The sequence below is a fragment of the Mercenaria mercenaria genome, chromosome 16 (genome assembly GCF_021730395.1).
Source record: "Mercenaria mercenaria strain notata chromosome 16, MADL_Memer_1, whole genome shotgun sequence".
NCBI lineage: Eukaryota > Metazoa > Mollusca > Bivalvia > Venerida > Veneridae > Mercenaria > Mercenaria mercenaria.
The window spans coordinates 15414043-15430518 of record NC_069376.1 but is presented as its reverse complement, the minus strand read 5'-3'; the positions used below and the strand labels follow the sequence as shown (position 1 = coordinate 15430518).

Here is a 16476-nt window from a genome sequence, read left to right as displayed (position 1 = left end):
GCAGGGAAAAGCCAAATGCAAATCACAAATCAGGTTGAAAAGAAATAAACGATACTAAGTAAATGTTATATTAAACTATAAGTTATACCTCTTTTCCAAAATATTGGATATCCTAAGCCTGTGTTACTTGCCACAAAGAATTCAGCACCACGTTTCTATCATTTCGTGACTTTTTATTTTTATGCTACCTTATTGCAAATGTCTATATCTAGTGAATTTTCAATTGTTAAGTTTCACCATTGCATAGTTTGTTCAGTTTTTACTGTAACATACGTCATTTTGAAAGAAAAGTAATAATATAAATATGGGAAGTTAGAAATTCAAGAAATATAGTATTTCATGACTATTGACAAAATCCAGTGTAACGAATGAATTGTTATAATTACAAAAATCAATACAGTTTGTTTGTGATAACAAAATTTTGAAACTACACTAATCGTCGCCTGATTCTTATAGTGCTCTATCTCCATTTTTTGAAAAAATGAGATTTTTACATCATTTTGTTTGTCTCGCCGAGCTCTATCGTTCTGGAGCAAGAAAACTTTTGACGTCATAGAGGAAGATCCTGGGCATTACTTTGCTCTATGTCCTCTGTTCGAATGTAACAGTTACGATTAAAGTACTCTATCTCCAGGACTTAAAGCACTGTAATGTTTAAAATTATTCTGACCAATCATACAAATAAACTAACATCATGTGATCATCATTAGACTTTGTAAAGGAGTGTTCTATCTCCAGGTAACTTAATCCAGAACTGCTTTAACTCCATTTTAACCAATGGAATGCACAGTTACATAGTGATCACAACAAAATTTGGCGGATAGGCATAATTGTAGCATGTTTGAAATATACTTAGAATGCCTATCTACACGACATGCATAGGCGAGATTGCTTACATAGATTAATTATTTTATTATTTTAATACTTATACAAACACGTAGCTTTGTCAAGCTATAGGCAAGAAAATACATGCAAGATTTTTCAACAAACCTGTAGTGATGTGGATTTCGGATAGAAGCTATTTTCATCATTCTGAAGCTGTATCTTGAGAAATACCACTGAATATTATAGATACGCAGCTGCGTAGTGAAAATCTGGCAAGCATACACAATTAAATTGGCTAATCTCTTTCGTTGCAATAAGAAGTCTATATCATGCAATCATTGCTTACTTCATACTCTGTTTAACAATTTAGGTACAGTTTTGCAATTTATTTCGTTATCTAGAGCGCTCTATCCTACTATTTGATTACTTATTTTGTAAGAATCCTGAACATGTGAAATATTACAATCGTACGCCGTCTATGCTAACGGTTTAAAAAGGCAAACTTCTATAATAGAACTATAACACAATATCAAAAATTGAAAAGAAATTGGTGGCTTTCAAGCCTAAAAGAAATTTTGAATAGGATATATATAATACTGCAGATGTAATTTTCATGCATAATGGTTATCAAGTTATTTTCAGACGCCATAGAATATCTGATATAGGCCCCTATCTTATAATTGTACTTAAGTGTATACAATTATCAATTATTCCATGGTCACATTATTGAAGAAAATAAAATCAAATAGAAATCAAATAATTATACCCAATTATTGCCCGGGTATGACACCGGTACAAGTCATCCGAGGTTAGAGACTAATTCAGATAGTTCGTGACATCCAGTTCACAGTGAGATAAATATCTTCTTTCTTTATTATTGGTAATTACATAATTTTCAATGGCCTAATAGGTAACTAAATTATATGTATTATATTTCAGAAGACCTTAAACAAGATTCTTAAAATTTATCAGATCAAGATTTCAGTGTAATACAATGTACTTGGTTTTAGATGTCGTTGAGATATATCAGCCATCACGCTATGTTTTTAACATTTGTTTTATGAATCAGTATGTTAGTACAATGTCTGCCCAGTGCTTATGTTCAACCCTTGTATAAAACTTCTTAAAAGGACTATTAGGCTATAGCCTAATATATGTCATTTCAATGTATATTTCAACACTGGGACGTGGAAATATGTTCCTTACACCCGATAGTTTCTATAATCATGTTTGCTATAACCACTTTGTTTTACATTGAAGGGACATTTTAAATTGTTCCTTATAACCAAAAATTTTTCGAAAATTCATTATAACTGTGCTCGTTATATTTGAAGTTAACTGTATACATTAATTTTGATAGCGTGAAATCACAATGGCGAGGTACGAGATCACAAACATAATTTTGCGTTTTGTGCTTCTCCATCAGGTGATAAGCGAACTGTTTGATCACGACGGCGAAACACGAAATCATGACGGCAAAGCACGAGATCACAAGCGCAAAATCTCGAAATTTTCTTTATTTCGCACTTCGCCATCGTGATCTCTCGCTTCGCCACCGTTATTTCGCTCTTCACGCTTCGCTAACATGCGCAGGTGATACGCGAATGGCGAAGCACAAAATTGTTCAAATCTCCCATTTCGCCGTCGTGGCCTCGCGCTTCTCATATTCATAGAGAAAGCAGAGCGCGAAATTTGCTTAATTTCGCACTTATCAATCATGATCTTGCGCTTCGCCGTCGTCATTTCGCGTGTCACGCTTCTCCATCATGGACAGGCGATACGTGAAGCGCGAAATCACAATGGCAAAGCTTGCGATATGGCAAAATTCCTGTTAACAACTATCGCATATATATATACTTATAGACATATCCCTTGAATGATATATCCAGTCATAATAATATTTTGAAAATGTGTTACCACGAACCATCTGTTTTGAATAAATATTTGCACACATGTAGGCCTACATGAACCACAGTTTACATGTGCAATATTACACGAACATCTAGTAAAACAATACATTTTATATAAAAGAAATGAGAAAGGATAAATTATTCTTGCAATATTTATGCTTCAAATATACGCTAAAATTTGCACCATTTGCCGTTCTCACATTACAAAAATAATCAAGGGGAGGATACCCCGACCCCCACATCACCTCTGCGTACTATGTAAAATGTCCCAGCTACGCGCCTGATATAACAGCGATATTTGCAAACATGTTTCCGTGAAGCAAATTTGTGTTATTGTCTATTAAAAGCAGTAGAAATAAAACCAAAACAGAACATATTTTACTTTACAAAGTTACAATAAGGCACCAACTAATTTTGTTACTGATCACTTATTCTAGTATAGGACAACAAGAACTGGCAGTACAATATCCCTACTACCAGATGCAAAAATCTTATCGTTAAACTTGCAACCCTTGTCACCAGAGAAAATTAAATGTACTTAAAAAACAAAGACAAATATCAAACAGGGAATGCAATGGTGAAATTCAAACGGATGCTAAATGAAAGTACGTACATGAAGAAACTGTGAGGAATATAAATAACGATTGTGTTTGTGAGAGAGAATAGATGTTTCTTAGAATTTCAAGTAATCAATACTTATTACAAATGGTTGGTGTGAATCAAAATCAATGCCACAAAACTATTAAAGTATCACATGATGTAACTGTACCGAATATGAAACATATGTGCTGTGACTGCAAATGGTTAATTGTAAAATTTATGCTATGAATTCTTGTTATGATACTCAGTATTAAGTTGAAATGTATGCCACCAGTTTTGAGTACGACATGCAGAAACTAAAATGAATATATACAATAAAATTAGTATGAAAGGTATGACCGGGACATATTATTTGCGATGTAATATCTTTGAGCCTTGATTTAATTGTCAGAATTATGTGAAAAGTTAACAAGAGGCCTAAATGGGCCTAAATCTTCAACTGAAGATAACCTTAACAATCTGACTTTGCTTCTAACTAGGGTTGGTGAAAATCTTTTAAGCTGGTCTTTATTTTTTATCATGATCATTTTGATGTCACGCACCAAAACACATAACCATAGGAAGAAATCATTTAAAGTTATTTCTTTTTCAACTCTAGTGGTCCCTAAAAGGGCCAAAGTGTCCCTATTTGACTAGAAGACATAACATGGTAAAGGGCCTTATAATGATGCTCCAGACAAGGTTTTATGAAGACCCATTCAGGAGTTAGAGAGGAATTTAGTAAAAGATATCTCTATTTTTAACTCTTGTTAAAGGACCTATTAAATGTGTGATAAAGATCCATCAAGCGGTTGAGAAGTAGTCATTTAAGGGCATTTGTAGCTTTAGGTTTAGTGGCCCTTTAGAAGGCCAAGTGCCCCCATCCCTACCCACAATTAAAAAGAAATGGAGGGACCTTATAATGATGCTACGGACAGAGAATGATGACAATCCATTGAGTGATTCATTAGAAGTATTCATTAAAGGTAGTTTTAATTTTAGCCCTAGAAAGAGCAAACAACCTCCGCTTGAATAAAATTGGAATAGAGCCCTCCAATGATGCCACTGGCCATCTCTGATGAAGATCCGTCAAGCGGTTTCATGACAAAAAAGTATTTCTATTTCTAGCTCTAGTTGCCCCTAAAAGGGACAAAGTGCCCTTAATCAAACAAATTTGAGAAAGGACCTTATACTGATCTCTAGACCAAGTTTGGTGAATATCCATCAAGTGGTTGATGAGAAGTCGTTTAAAGGTATTTTTATTTTAAAATCTAACAGCCCCTGAAAGGGACCAAATGCCCCCAACAGAACAATTTTGGTGAAGATTCTTATAATGATGCTACAAATCAAGTTTGAAGAAGATTCATCGAGTGGTTCATGAGAAGAAATCATTTAAAGACATTTCTAATTTTAGCTCTGGTAACCCCTCAAAGGGGCCAATCGTCCCCATTTGAACAAATTTGGGAGAGGATATTAAAATGATGCTACAGACTATGTTTGATGAAGATCCACCAAGAGGTTCATGAGAAGTTCTTTAAATGTTTTTTCCTATTTTTTTCTGCTCTGGCGGCCCTTAAAGGGGCCAAGATTAACCATTTGATCAAACTTGATAGAGATCTATCTGAAAATTCTACTGACCAAGTTTTGGTATAAATGTAACAAGTAGTTTCAGAGGAGAAGAATTTTAAGTACATTGTTGACGCAGGAAGACGGACGATGGACGCCGTACAATCCACCTATACTAATAGCTAAAAAGAGACACGAATAACACATTGCGTTACATGCAGAAATTGAACATAATATAAAAACTGTTGTTTTGTGAAAGAATACAGTTATTACTGAGAATATTTAATTGCAAAGACAATGTTATTAGGTATTGTTATAATGCTTAGTATTATGTCAAACTTAATGCCAACCGATAACAAAACATGGACAATCTTACTCTGCGTTATGAAAAGCTAGTTGTATTTGGCAAATACATGTAGAATAGTTACGACTAAAAATGATTTTAGATCTGTTTTTTCATTGTTAATAATAATTATTGCGGTCACTGAGTAATTAAACTTCAAAATTTTGTTGTTGTTGTTTAACACAATACTACGATAGGGTTTTACGAATATCCATCTGCAAATAATTTCGACCAATATGCCTAGTTTAATAGTCAATTATGTCTGTAGCGTAGTAGTTTAGTTAACTCTGAACAATTTGGACAGCATGGTAAAAAACTGGCAAATCAGTCCAAATCTTCTGATTTTTGAACACCTGCCCCTCACCACTGTTTGAAACCTCGCTTTTTCATGTGAGGAAGCCATCTAGCTGACACGAAGGAAGTCATAAACCCAGGTATCCGCCCGTGCCAAAAATAATGCACCTAGAGTCCTCCTCTACAATGACAATTTTAAAAGTTGCAATATGGCCTATAATATTGTGTCAGTTTGACGATACTAAAACCAAAACCAATCCTCCTTTAAATAATTTCAAAATGAGTACAACGACTGTAATTACTGTTTAAGAGCTCTTGCCCTATTTTCCACATACAATTGTAATAAATATTATCTTGCTCTATGTCCAATTTTGTAAATTTACAGTGCTCTATGTCCAGATAGAGCAATACACCTTTAACATTTTTTATTTTTTTTTTTCAAATTTGCTCTATCTCCAAAGTGAAAATGTATAATTGCAGAAAAGTAAAAACGAAAGATAATTGAAAGCATTTACAATCTGAAAGAACTAAACGCAAGGAACAAGTAGATATATTTATCATCTTTTTCGACCAGACATAAAGAAACTAGACGAGAGTTAAACTTTGGAAGCGATTTTCGCCACGTTTAAAAAATGGTAGACAGAGCATCGTTCCACTCACGCGACGTAATCATAAAGTTAAACAAGGCCTATAAAATGCACACAAGGTTTATTCACACACATGATAAGAGTTTATCAATTGCAAATGACCTTGAAGTGAGTTAAATTGAAAACGAAAAAGGAAGTGTTTCACAATTTAAACTTTAGAATGAGGAAAAATATATTTTAAGAGAAATAATGCTAAAAAGCATTGGTAAGTGTTCTTTTTGCTAAGTTATATCTAGGAACATAAAGTTTTAAAGACCTATTTTAACAATAGGCAAAATTAGTTACAATGTATCTCGTTTTTTTCGATCCTTCTTCTCAGAATTCTTTATTTAGACTTGTCGACCAACTATGAGATTTCAAACTTGCATGCGAAGAAAGTGTTTGGTATATTTAAAGAAATATTTAAATATTTACGAATTATGCCTAGTGTCTGGAATGTATCAGTGTCCAATAGGACAATAGCTATGTCAACGCTTACACAATCGGTTTAATACTTACCCCGCTTTTCTATTATAATAATATTTTCCATCTTGCCACAAACTTTTAAAAGAGATGCTTACCGAAAAGATACTAAATGAGCGAAAAGTGCTGACCTGGATCAGACTGCACGGGTGTGCAAGCTGATCAAGATCTACACCTGTCAAAGACAAAATCAATACTTTCCAGCATGATAAGGGTTAAAGTTAATGTAAGATGTGTGTCTGCCTCCCATCGGGTTAATTTTGTTAATTTTTAAATTTTGCTTGTAGACTATTGCTCTTTAAGATATAAATTGTTTAACACAATTCAGAATTAAAGTTTGTGTCCCCTTTAAAAGCACATACCTTGCCATTTTAGTATTGTAGATAACGCATATCTTTTTATTTTTCGAAAATGATTTTACGCAAAATAAGTTACCATTAAACGATAATTGTGTATCTTATTTGACGCACAGAGGCATTTCGTAGTTTTGACAAGCCACGTGCATTTTTAACATTAAACATGAATTTTCAACATTCCAGATATATTTTTCCCATTCCTAATGCATTTTTGCTTTTTCAATGTTATTTGAAATGTACATGTTTTAGAGCATTTTCTATTGTGATGACCTTACTAAGTATGTAGGATGGGTTAATCTGGATAAATCTCAAGGGAAGACTTTCTAGTAACCATGGTTATTGTCAAATTAATTCATACTTGTGTCCTGTACTACATGTACGTCTATTTGTGCAGAACATCAACTTACTTTTTCTTGCTTAAGGTAGTCTTAATGAATTTGTGACAAAATGTATAAATCCTACATATATGCAACACTTTTAAATTGAAAGTGAAAGCAGTAAAGACTGTTACATTTCAAAAACGTTACACATTTAATCAGGTCGCCCCGTTGTCCAGAGTACAATGATATAAAGTATGTCAAACACCGAATGATAACCATATAGGCCCGTCTCAAAATTTAACTACACACCGATTTATCTACATGTATGTGGTAGGGGTGAAGTAAAAATGCCATTTTGTGGTGAGTTAATAATTAAGAAATAATAAGTTCCCAAACGTGGTTTATCGTAGAATAACCCGAGTTTTGAGTTCTTATGCGTAAGAATATATCACGAAGGCCATAGGCCCGAGTGATATGTTGTTTCGCTTAAGAACGATAAATCACTCTTGGGAATGTATTATTTCGGTTCTAACACGACATACTAGTATCAACAGTTAGAAAAAATGGTAACTACTTTTTTTCGACCGTGCTACGCGCCTAGATCGGATGACAACATTGCACGCGAGTGGTTAATTGCAGAATAACCCGAGATAGATTTTGCTCTACATGTACGTTGGTTATTTGCTGGTCGTGTTAGAATATAAAATACATTATAGAAAAATCACTAAAATAGTCAGTGTAAGCGTTACAAAGCAGGTCAATATTAAAAAAGTCTCTTATGGTGGATTTTCACTTTCAGGCTTTATATGTATATGTTTATACACTTCAACATTTGACCTTTGAAAAGACTACAAAGCATAGAGACAGTTACTGATTTTAAATACAAGACAGTGAATAAGTAATAGCGGTATATGCCCTGTCCTGTGTATTGGGTTTGAAAATCTTGAAAACATTCTTTCCTTTAAAGACTTGTTTTGTATTTCAGTCAAACAGATTTAGTAAATTACATATGGAATATTTACTATCCGTTGGGGGATACGTAATTTCGTATACTGTGTGTCAATTGCATGGATAAATTAAATTAAAAACGTCACCATGGCTAATGTGACAAAATCATTGACAGAACTCCAAAAGTCGGATAAATACCAACGAGCTCTATCACTCAACTTAGACTGTGGTTCAGATACTCTTCGCAAGCTGATTGATACTATTTTAGATTCAAAGAACGTGACTTTGAAGAAACATCTACAAGATGTTGCTGTACAGACCAAACTGAACCAGCTAAAAAAGAGAAAGATAATTTATAGCGAGCAGCTTAAACAGCTGAACTCTAAAAAGCCAGACTTGCTTTGTATGGATATTTCTTTACTAACAATTGTTTTGCTAGAACTGATTTCAACAACAACCACACAAGTCAGTAATATAACGAAACTTCGTCAGAAGAGAAATGAGTTGGCACACATGTCTCGCTCTCAGCTTGATGATGATATTCCCTTCAATGAAGCAAGTCAGATTATTACCGATCTGTCGAAGGATGTAAGTCCAGAGTTTGAATCTGAAATAAAAATTCAAATTCAAGAGCTGAAAAGAAGGGAACTTGTTTGTACACACAGCAACCTTGACGTAGTGAAACTTCATAACGAGTCGCTGATGGTAAAATTAGTGGAGGGTGGTGAGGATGTGAAAGGTAAGATTTAACACTTAAACCTAATAGTCAAATACATTAAACACACAAGAAACAACATACTACTTTAGACTTTACTGCACTTGTTACATTTTATAAACTTCTATGTCAAAGAAGAATTCCTAACTTTGTTAAGTTAAACTGTGATTTTGCCATTTTTCTGTTTTCGAAGCAAGTGACAAAACCATTAATATATCTATCGACGACGCAAAGTGCCGAAACGATATACAAACAGTTTAATATCTGCTGTTACAGTTGTTCTAATTGGTAAAGGAAAGAACATACTGTACAGATAATCATACGGTCTTGCTCATTAATTTCATTATACTCCTAAGTTCACGACCACTTTGGAATTTTCAACGTCTCCGCGAAACAAAAGATTTCTTGTGAAATCCAAAGCACAGAAGTAGGTCACAGATATGTCACATAAATTTCCTATCCAAATTGTGTATTAAGTAGGTCAGAACGTCAAAGGTATGTCACATGCCTTGTTTTATTTCGGTTAATGTATTCCTAAAGTTACCAAGTGTTACAATTTCAATTTTAGTCCGGTATTTAGCATAAAACTCATCATAACCCGTCGTCAAAATTTAGCTGTCTCAGATCAAGGTTGTTTTTAAAGCTTTACACATTTTACATAAGGTTTTCAGTACCTTCCTTAAATACAAAATTGTCAAAAGTAAGATGTAGGTCTTGCATTGAATTTGATTCACGAGTATAATTTTCTGAATTTCACTGAGTTTGACAAGTGAATTTATATTTAATACATTCAGCAGATTATTGATTTTGGGGACTCCTATGTACATCATTTCAAAGATACAAAATAGAAAATAAAAAATGCAGGGGTGCGCCATAAGATTCCAACTCACTGCTAACACTTTCCATCAGCTTTCCGATCCATTTAGCTCAGTAGGAAGAGCGTTGGTCTACGGATACTCAAAATAATTCGAATGTAAAGTTATTACTCTTGAAAAAGTGACCTGTGATTTTTGTCGCAGAAAATTTTAGTACGAAATTTACGCAATAATGATATTTTTCAATTTTCATGCTTTTGAGATTTAACAATATTGCTGTTATATTTAGTTAATTATTTGAAATCATTTAATAAAAACTCGTTTCAGCTGACGAAAATAATGAAATTTGGATTAAATATAAACTGACGAAATCCGTGCGCACGTTATCTCGTTTCTTGGAAGAAGACGTGTTTCTGCAATAACTTTTTAGAGGTGTCGTTGATGAATCTACCAAGAAGATGATTGAACAGACATACAATTGTGAGGAGCAGATGCATCTCCTTGTGATATATATCATAGAACAACCAAAAGACAAGGTCCTCAAGTTCTGTGTATGCTTACGAAAAATGAACACTTTGCTTGCAGACTTTGTGCAGTTTAGATCGCAAAGTGACTCAGATATCGGTACGTCTAAGCAATCATGTATTCTGTTATTAATGAACTGCTTTTAAAAGACTTAATTTGACTGAAAAAGAGATTGACATGCAAATCAGGCTTTATGACATAATTTCACATCAAACGCCTCCGCGAAGCGTTTTAAAAATTAAGATATTCCCATTTGCTGAGATCATGATACCCGAACCAGTTATATATGGTTTTGAAGTATATAAACAGATAAGTTGTTATAAAGTAAATTTATTTCTGTTTGCTCTCTCCGCTTTTGCAAAGTCATTTGGTGTTTGTGGAACTCTTGTTCAGTTCTTAATTTCCGTTATATATGTGCATGATTGCCATATTTGGGCTTTAAATATTGCGTTTTTAATGAAAATCATAAAGCGGGAATGCCCTTTTTCTAATAATCTGACTGTAACTTTTGAACAAATTAGACAATTTGTGTGCATTAATCGTTTTTAAACTCCTAAGTGGTGTCACACCACTGCCCTCTGCCGGGTAATTCACAGTTTCATTATTGGATTTGTTATCTTTATGTATTACATTGTCTTATACTTTTTGTTTATATATATTTCGTCTGGAGCGGCGTACTTTTCTTAGTGGCTTTTTGTTGCACTTTTGCCAATGTTTATACATAACTTAATTCTTTCAGGGAGACATTTGTCTCCTTTTGAGCTTTTTTGTTGGTGAGGGCGGGGAAGGGGGTGAGGGCATCTCGAGTTGTCATCCGTCCGTCGTCCGTCCGTCGTCCAAATTTATGATGTTTATGTCCCGAAAAAGTATTTGACACATGGTTATTAAAACTCACAGGATTGTTATTCAGTACTTGAAGTTACAAACCTGGAGATTTGTAAGAGATATCACTCACTCAGACTTAAGTTATGCCCCTTGACTTAGTCAAAAATATGCATAAAAATGCACGAAAGTCGTGTCTCTCATATCTCAAAAAATATTTGACCGAGGTGTCGTGAGTGTTGTTATCTTTTATATTTAAACATTTAACAAAAAATAAATGGCGATTTCCTTATAGATAAAGCTGTAAAAGAAGAAGAAAACACCAAGATAAAAAGTATTGTAGGCTCTTACTTTGCCTCTGATACTTCAAAGAGCGTTTGTTGCGAAGATGTCCACATTCTTATAGACGAAAAACGAAAGTGTTTCACCAGATTCGAATCCATCAAGGCGTGCGTTATGGAGATGTTTCCAGATGTTAGCTTTAAAGAAAATGATAGCCAGTAAGTGTACCAGATATGCTCTCCGATTAAAATTGAATTACTTCATGTTCTGTAAATAATGAAATAATGTTCATTGCGTCCTGTATTCACTTTTCGTGCTTTAGATATGTCTAAAATATGAAATATGAATATGTTAATATAGATTCCATGGACTTACATGGTCAGACGAAAGTAACTGTACAAAAAGGGAAAATGAACCTGAAGGTAATTATAACCGCAATTATCCTATCATGTATTTACTTACTTCTCACTTGTTAATAACCATGATTATCTGATTAGGCTAGAACTGTTTCAGCTGATACCTTAATTGATAAAAATGTTAACAAAAACTATTTCTATATATTTTGTAATTTAACCACTTTAAGCCACATTGTCGTATTGTTTGCTTAGTAATACGTGTAATCAAAAGATATCTGATAATTATTTTAAACATGTAATTCAGTTGTCTGTGTGGTGTTTTCAGATGTCGATGAAAATTTGTCAGATATGCCGAGCGACAAATTTAGCCAATATATGAACATACAAATGGAAAAATGTCGAACTGGAATCGGCAGCCTATTTGAGACTACTACATTAGAAGAATGTATATCTTCAGATGTTTTTGCTAATCTCACACCTGAGCAATTGGAGGAGATTTTCAGCCCTAAGATGAAAGAAGCAAATATTAAGTTTGGATATGGTATACGGACAGCCTTATCAGAAATACAGAAAAACATAAAGCGACATATGATTAGAAGCTCCTTAGAGAAAAACAACATTCTTCGAAAGTTTGATACACCGCCAGAAACCACAGTATATACGCGATGTACTGTAAGGCCTCCATCCGGGAACTTGCTGGCTCCAGTGCATGAGTTCGTTTTACCTCGATCTAAAGGTCGAATGACGTGTACTTTTATGGGCAAGGAAGTTGTCAGATTTGCAACAGCGTGTATAAATGGAAAGAAGAACGATACAATACATTTTGGTATCAAGTACGTAGGAAATGGCAATGGTGAAATTGTAGGTTTATCTAATGATGCTTTGATCCTTGGACAGAATCTAAATCTTGAAATTCGACACTGCATTAGGTATTGTTTTGAACAGGCAACTGTTTCTGTCGCAGAACGCTGTATTCTACCAGTTCAAATAGTTCCAGTTGAAGATAACAGGTTAGTTTTAGAGGTAGACGTCGTTTCATTTTCGAGTCACGTGCAGAAGGAAATTATAGGAATAATGTTCCCCCCAAAAGGAAATCAGCGAAAGAAATATTTCGTTTATAGAGAAAACATGATAGCCACAATTGAACAATCACGTTTAGGTACTTTACAGACAGATATTGAAAAATTGTTCCTAGAAAGAGTCCACCAATTATATTCTGCGGCGATATATCTGGATGCACACAGGACAATGACGTACGAAAACATGTATCAAACATGGCTGTTGCCTTTACCTCTTCAGCTGCGGTGTTCGACTTTGGGTCTTCTGTAGAATTGAGAAACAATATAGAAAAGGAGAAATACATATTTCAGGTAAAAGTAGCAGAGGATTCCTCTACAAAGAGATTTCGACGGGAAAGCGACACTTTTGGGGATAAAACACTATGGGTTTACTCAAACGGTAATGACGAGCTGGGAAAAGATAAAATGAACACTGGATTATGGTACCGGAAGAGGCTTAATGGGGTAAGGGACACACTATTAGGTCTTCGGACCACAGATTCCAACTGACAGAGGTTTAGTCATATTTCTTGTTTTCCAAAAATTTATTGAACGTGATCCTATGCTTGAAATTGCCAGAGAGGGCTTTCTAACCACGTTTAGAGGTGAGTGTATCATAATTGCAGAGAGTGATGACGTATTGCAAGACTGGAGGAACGAATTAGGACATTTAGTAACTCAGAAAGAGTTAGACAGCAAAATTGTTACAGGGTTAAAATGGGAAGATATTGTTCCTATAACAGGAAGTGTTTTCCGTATGGTAAAAGAAGTTACATACAAACTTCCAGACAGTAAAGGCAGTATTGTAGAGGTAACTAACGATGAAATGGAACGGCTAGAGTTACATGATATTGATATAGTAGATGGATGTGCAGAAGAGAACTGTCGCATACAGGAAGAACATATGACTGAAAAAGAATGGAGAGAGCACCGATCTGAAGAGGAAAAGCAGTTTTACAAAGGCAATGCAGTAACATGGTGGGACTTTTATTACTCGAATCATGTTGGGAAAAGGGATGCCTCTGATATCCACAAAGATGAAATAAAACAAAAAAACTGTCAAAAGACAGAGAAAATAAATATGAAATACATACTATTGAACATCATCCTGGAGCAGGGGGAAGCACCCTTGGAAAGTATCTAATTTGGTGTTTTAGCCAAATAAAACAAAATCACCCCGAAGATGCCTTTAGGTGTTGCATTGTCAATAAAATTACTGAAGCAACGACAGAAGAAATCTACCGTTTCCAGTCTTTCAAAGAATCAGGCATAGCATCGAAACCGGTGATTGTACTGATAGATAATGAGACAGAAGATCATTTAAATATTTTGAAACCGAAACTGGATGAAATATCATACAAAAGAGGATCGCCTGGAAACCTGTTTTGCCTTTTACTCATTGTAACAAGAGTTTCTGTTTCCTAAGTTTCAAGAGATATTGCGCTGAAACATAACTTAACAAAGAATGAAAAAGCATGGTTTGAGAGGAAATTCAATGAGCTTGAAACAAGTAATAATGTAAACGTTAAAACACTAATTGCGTTCAATGTGATGAGGCACTCTTTCAATACCGACTACATCGCTGAAACAACAAAAGAACTAATGAAGGAGGTAACGCCAAATGAATTGAATTTACTCAAATGCCTTTCCCTTATCTGTTCCTTTGAAAGTGACCATCATGTCCCGGAAACTGTCTTTGACTCACTGATGGTTGGTAGCACGTTTAATCCAAAGCAAGTGAAGCTTGAAGCCTGCTTAGGCAAACCGTTTGGACTTCTTGTCTGGTCATCAAAACAAAGAGCTCTAAAGCAGTCAATTGACAGAGAAACATGGAATGTTAGTATAACAGAAGCGTTGCAATTACTTGTTACCCATCGAAGAGTTGACGATGCAACTTGCTATAATGCAGTTTGTATATTATCACAGCCTTTAGCAGAAGCGGTGCTTAATTACATAATGAATTTGGAGAAGTGTAGTTTCGAAGATATTGTACTAAACTTACTGGACTTGCTCCGCCAACACATGAAAGAAACAAACCAGATGTCTAAACGATTTGTGAAATTGGTCTGTAGTTTGTTTAAGACGAGACAAATTCAGGAAGACAATAAAGGTGAAGCAAAATTATTGAAGTTTTCGGATTTAGTTCTGAAACTTGAAGGACAACTACCTGGTGAGAGTATTAAAGAAGCACAACAACGGGTGGTAAAAGTGATGAGTACATGCTTCGAAATTGCGAACGATGCGAATACTGGACAGCAGCTTGCAAGATTTAATAACCACATAGGAGACTACGATGCTGCAGAAGACGCAATTTTTCGATCTCTCAAAGTATTTCCCAAGAACTCTTACTTCCTGGATACATATGGACAGATATTTAAATCAAAAATGGAAAATGTAATTCAAAGAAACACAAGCCAGAAACTAGGTGATGAGGACGGAGCTGAATTTGTTAAGTTTGCTGTATATTCTGTCAGAAAATTCATTGAGGCCCAGGATGCAGCTGAATCAAACGACGATTATACCCACACAAACTGTTACAATATGGAAGTTGTCACAGCATTGCAGATGCTTGAGCAGTTTCATCTGTTTGAATGCTACACTGATAAGGACAACTTTTGGCAGTTTTTGAATGATCCTGAGTTCAATATTGAGAACTCTAGTTTCAACAATTTGCTGCAACAGTCTGACTTTTTACTATACTTTCGAAATGGTCAGGCCTTACAGCAGCACGTTCAAAGTTCACTGACCTCCCTTGAAGAAATGGCATACATGACAAGAAACCATTTATCATCTGTAGTAACTCCGTCCAAAGATACGCTACTGTTGAAACCAAGAGAACGTTTCTTACGGTTTTATGGTAGTAAAGAGCACACCCTAAATTTCGAATTTATGTATGGTGTCGGGCTAAAGTTGTTAATGAAAGCTTACGAAAGTAGAAAACATGGCAACATACTTGTGAAACGAGCAAAAGAAGCTGATCGTCGATTGCAACAGCAGGATCCAAGAGAAACTGAAAGAGATTTGCTAGTCGTCGTGGGATACAATGTCATAACATTGTCGAATCGTACTGTCCGAAGTGATCCAAAATTGTATCATAAGTTGTTAAAGTACTGCACGCAGCTAATGGAGCTGCAGAGAAAAAAAGCAAAAGGAGAAAGGCAGATGTTGGAAGCATATCTGTATTACGCTCTTTTACACTGGTCTCTCCCAAAAAGGAGCGCGATGGAAAATCTGTCTCACCCTGAGACACACAAATGCTTATTAGAAGAGTGGGAACATTATTACTTTGAAAACCACAAAATTAAACGAAGGGAACAGTTATGCCTGAGGAAACCAAAGTTGTTTTTCGCTTTAGCGGACGATATGCCAGGAAATGATATAGTTGATTTAGAGATGCTTTGACACAGATGGAGAGCAGCTAAGTCGAAGGAAGGACGAAGTAGGAAAGAAGTGAAGGCAGATGACCATTGGCGCCATCCGATATTCGAAAATTGTCTGACAAGACTGTCGGGAACTGTTGATCCAAACGGTCGAACTGTTACGACCAAGGTATTTTACTAGTATTTGCAAAATTGTACATTTACAATACACTTAATAGTTAATGAAATACTGATCAAATTGTTAACTATATTTGTTTCCTGTATATAAGGCAA

The 16476-nt window shown here is 34.9% G+C and overlaps 2 protein-coding genes across 4 annotated transcripts; both read left to right on the top strand.

The window, feature by feature from the left end:
• The first annotated feature begins 6259 nt into the window (after nt 1–6259).
• Nucleotides 6260–9000, top strand: LOC128549250 (uncharacterized). The gene is made up of 2 exons (XM_053525773.1): nt 6260–6369; nt 8288–9000. Exon 2 carries the CDS (start codon nt 8398–8400, stop codon nt 8998–9000), a length of 603 nt encoding a protein of 200 aa, XP_053381748.1. The 5' UTR covers nt 6260–6369; nt 8288–8397.
• Nucleotides 9001–9752: 752 nt separating this feature from the next.
• On the top strand, nt 9753–16469 carry LOC123540082 (uncharacterized). Of its 3 annotated transcripts, none has more exons than XM_053526180.1 (4): nt 9753–10404; nt 11423–11627; nt 11770–11831; nt 12091–14377. In XM_053526180.1, exons 1-4 carry the CDS (start codon nt 10239–10241, stop codon nt 13092–13094), a joined length of 1437 nt encoding a protein of 478 aa, XP_053382155.1. In that variant the 5' UTR covers nt 9753–10238; the 3' UTR covers nt 13095–14377. The 3 variants fall into 3 exon arrangements, with proteins under 3 accessions (XP_053382155.1, XP_053382153.1, XP_053382152.1); XM_053526178.1 differs by having other exon boundaries at nt 9768–10316; nt 12091–16469; XM_053526177.1 differs by having other exon boundaries at nt 9768–10404; nt 12091–16469.
• The last annotated feature ends 7 nt before the right edge of the window (nt 16470–16476 follow it).